This window comes from Mastomys coucha, unplaced genomic scaffold (genome assembly GCF_008632895.1).
Source record: "Mastomys coucha isolate ucsf_1 unplaced genomic scaffold, UCSF_Mcou_1 pScaffold21, whole genome shotgun sequence".
Taxonomy (NCBI): domain Eukaryota; kingdom Metazoa; phylum Chordata; class Mammalia; order Rodentia; family Muridae; genus Mastomys; species Mastomys coucha.
In genome coordinates, this window is record NW_022196904.1 from 79,026,985 (window position 1) to 79,031,025 (window position 4,041).

Genomic DNA, 4,041 nt, shown 5'->3' on the forward strand with positions numbered 1-4,041 from the left:
GAAATCCGCCTGCCTCTGCCTCCCAAGTGCTGGGATTAAAGGCGTGCGCCACCACCGCCCGGCAGTTTCTTTTACTTTTAAGGAAATACATATTGGCCCTTTATATACAGGAATGATCATGACTCATACCATTAGTTCTTGTAATAACTACACAATCCACCTTGCTTTATAATAGAAACTTCACATTTGCTTAAAATAGTATTTTATGTGTTTTGCCCACATATGTGTATGTACCATTTTTGTGTGCCCACGGACACCAGAAGAGGACTTTTTATAAGCTGCCATATGGGTATTAGAAATAGAACCTGGGCCTCTGGAAGGCCATCCTGTGTACTTAACTGCTGACCCATCTCTCCATGGCTCACACCCCTCCTCCTTTTTGGTAGCATATATTTCTTTCTATGTAATCCTTACTTGAGATTAGAGTTCAGTAACCACTTAAGAATATGTAATGTTTCATTACAGTCTTGTTATTTATGTAGAGAACCAAATAGGAGATTTAATAAGGAATTGGTTTTGGTTTGTTTTCTTAATAGGGCTGATGGAGTTATGAGAACAATGAACACAGAAAAACTGTTAAAAACTGTACCAATTATCCAAAATCAAATGGATGCACTTCTTGATTTTAATGTAAGTTGATATGTTTTTGTAATTCAAGATTTCTAAACATTAGATAATTGTAACTTGGTATAGAGCCTCAGGTTTTCATAATTTTGTCCACTCTATAATACTCTTTGGTTAACAGTATGGATTTTCTGTAGTGCTAAAAATTGAGGTTATACAGACTAAAGCAAGCAAGTGATGGATAAAGTGCTTAATTGAAACTTCTTAGGAGTTTCAGATTTTTGAAAATGTAAGGATTTCTTTGGTGCATAGCCTTCTTAATGTTTCACTTTTGCTTGGTAGGACTCAAAGCATGACAAGGATTTGGAAATAAAAGGAGGTTCAAATCTCATTTTTGATAGATTGATATGTATTGCCCAGTGACATTGTATCCCCTGGATTTTTAAAGTGATGTTATTTGGGTAGTGAGTGTTGACTAAGCATACAACAAACTAGTCATGTGTTTTGTAGACTGGAAAGTGTCAGGCTATAATGACTAGTGACTTGAGAATCTTTGTCATTTTTCCATTTTTATATAGTTAAAAAGGTTTTGTTTTGTGTTATGTGAAAATTTTATGTAATTAAGATTTCTGTGTCCATAGTAGCATTAGTGGCACATAGCCAGATTCTTGGTTGGTTTGCATACTGCTGTGGCTGTTTTGTATTATGTTAGTAGTATTGGATCAACTACAGAAGAGAACATAATTCTCAGCCCTAAAAGTCTTCCCTTTGATTAAGAAAAGAAAAGAAAAGCACTTGGTTAAAGACTGTGCTCTGGAAGACACAGAAAGCTGGTGTATTTATTAGAGAGTATTATTTTGGCTCTTTAGACGTGCAGACAGTTTTTCACTTAATACATTGGGCTCTCAATAAAATTATTGACTTGTTTTAGTGTCTGTAATATACTTCATTATATAGGAAAATTTACTGGATCTTACTCAGAGGTTTTTAGCTTTTCTAACCAGAAACCCTAAATATGTGTGTATGTGTATGTATGCATGTGTGTGCCCTTTGTGAACTAACATTGTAATAAAGTTATAGTCAAGAGACTTCAGATGTTAAACTTGAAAGTTAAAAGATAAATGAAATTTTTATTTGCAGTCACTATTGTAAACTAGAATAAATGTTTAAAAGTTGTTTTTGCTGTTTACTTGCTTCTGAATTTTCTTACTTAGAGTTCTACAGTGTTTGCGTGTAATTCTGATGGTGAAAAATCAAGAAACTCTTGTATTGGAAAACTTAGTTGTAGTGTATATCATAGGGGAAAATAAGCCCTCTTTTCTTAATAAGCTGATGTGTTTTAATTTATTTAGTTTTGGAGAAGAGTCATTTTGTTAGTGTCATTTAAAATATGAAATGAGCTAGTCTTATTTCCCATTTTCCCCTAGGTTAATAGTAATGAACTTACAAATGGGGTAATAAATGCTGCCTTCATGCTCCTCTTCAAAGATGCCATTAGACTATTTGCAGCATACAATGAAGGAATTATTAATTTATTGGGTAAGTACTATAATATCTTTAATAACTTTTCTTATTTCATGTTGTACAGATTAATGATACTGACAGAGTAGTTTCTTAAACTGCTGTGAAGTCTACTATGACTCACGTTCATTCCAAAGGTTTATTTGAAGAAAGATTTTCTTATATTTCTATACACACACAGCACACACACACACACAAATGAATACATTTTCTTTTTGGTTTTTCGAAACAGGGTTTCTCTGCAGTCCTGGCTGTCTTGGAACTCACTCTGTAGGCCAGGCTGGCTTTGAACTCAGAAATCCACCTGCCTCTGCCTCCCAAGTGCACCACCACTGCCCGGCTACATTCTCATTTTTATAACCAGAATATTTTAGCTAGTTATACCTTATTTTTTGATGATAATAGTAATTTTTTGGATTGTTTCATTAATTTTTAGAAAGACTTAAAATCTGTAAAGTTAGATGGGAGAAGCCTTTTATTTTCTTTTTCTCAGAAGAAGTATATTTCCTCAGAATGTCTTCTACAGTAAACCTTATGAAAGTAGTATGTGTGTATATATATATGTGTGTGTGTGTATATATATATATATATATATATATATATATATATATATATATATATATATATATAGTTTTTTTTTCTCCAAAATTTGAGGCACATATATGTGTGGTCCTAGAGATTAAATCTAGGGTTTCTTGAATATTGAGATTATGCTTTTATCACTGAGCTGTATCCTTAGTCCCTAAACTTAATTTTGAAGTTAGGAATTATTTTTAAGGCAGACAATATTGGGGGGACTTTTTACTTTGGGGGAGTTTTAGAATTTGTGATATTGTCTTACATGCCAAGATGTATTTGAAATTGTTTTGTGTAGAAGTGCTCATTTTAAAGATTTTACTTGTTTAATTTTTATTTTTATTAATGGGTTTGCTTGTGTGGATCTCCATGTGTATGCTGTGTGTGTTCTGGTATTTGTGGAAGGTAGCTGTATCTCCTGGAGCGGAGTGTCGGGAGATTGTGAGCTGTTTAACATGGGTGCTGGGAACTGAACTCGTCTCTAAGCTACTTCTTCAGCCCCTCCCCACCTCCTCCTACTCCCCACCCTCAAATTGAGGTTTTCAAGAACTAGAAAACGAGTAATAAAAAGTGCCAAGGTATTATCAGATGCGGAGTATATTTATTTTAGTATGCCCCTCCTCTTAGATAGGTTATTTATTTAAATGTGGTTTTCATGGACTGGGACAACATAAATATATAGAGGGGTACTTCATAACTGAACAAATAAGGCTGTGGAAGTGATAACCTTTGACTTCATGACTGGTAAATGTGGTGCTCTGTATAAACAGATGTTAGCATTTTAAGTGAAGTATTTTGTTTGTTTACATGCAAATATATACTTGGAGAATTGTGAGCAAAGCAGTATTGTGAATAGAATAGTAATGTGAATACCTTCCAACAATTTTTCTACTTTTAATATAGTAGGATCTCAGTTCTAATTTACTTTAAGTATCCAAACTAATAGCACTAATTTTTGTTGTAGAGTAAGTCCTTTGAGAAAATTGTGACCTTTCTGGAAATACTGCCTAATCTTTTTCTTGTCTCAGGAAGCCTTTAGTTTTTTATTTTTTGTTTTGTCTTTTTAATGTAAGTAAGAATATTTTTATGCTTCTTTGGGCAGAAAAATATTTTGATATGAAAAAGAACCAGTGCAAAGAAGGTCTTGACATCTATAAGAAGTTTCTGACTAGGATGACAAGAATCTCAGAGTTTCTGAAAGTTGCAGAGGTAAGCTGTCTTCAGAGGCTGTAGACCTTTTTTACATGTATAGATTCTGAAGAAATCATTACCCAAATGAAAGAAATAATTTCAATATGAGAATATATATATATTTAACTTTTATTGCATTATGATGAGAAAAGTTACATGATTTCAATTTATCTGTATTTGTTAACATTT

The 4,041-nt window shown here is 33.1% G+C and overlaps 1 protein-coding gene across 19 annotated transcripts in view; it reads left to right on the forward strand.

Annotated features, from left to right (window-relative positions):
* The window catches only part of Picalm (phosphatidylinositol binding clathrin assembly protein), a 91,586-nt gene that overhangs the window by 41,655 nt on the left and 45,890 nt on the right, over positions 1 to 4,041 (forward strand). For all 19 annotated transcript variants that reach the window (XM_031387301.1, XM_031387303.1, XM_031387302.1 and 16 more), the window contains exons 5-7: positions 537 to 630; positions 1,992 to 2,103; positions 3,764 to 3,870. In XM_031387301.1, the coding sequence (XP_031243161.1) occupies positions 537 to 630; positions 1,992 to 2,103; positions 3,764 to 3,870 (313 nt within the window). The remainder of the gene's footprint in view (positions 1 to 536; positions 631 to 1,991; positions 2,104 to 3,763; positions 3,871 to 4,041) is intronic.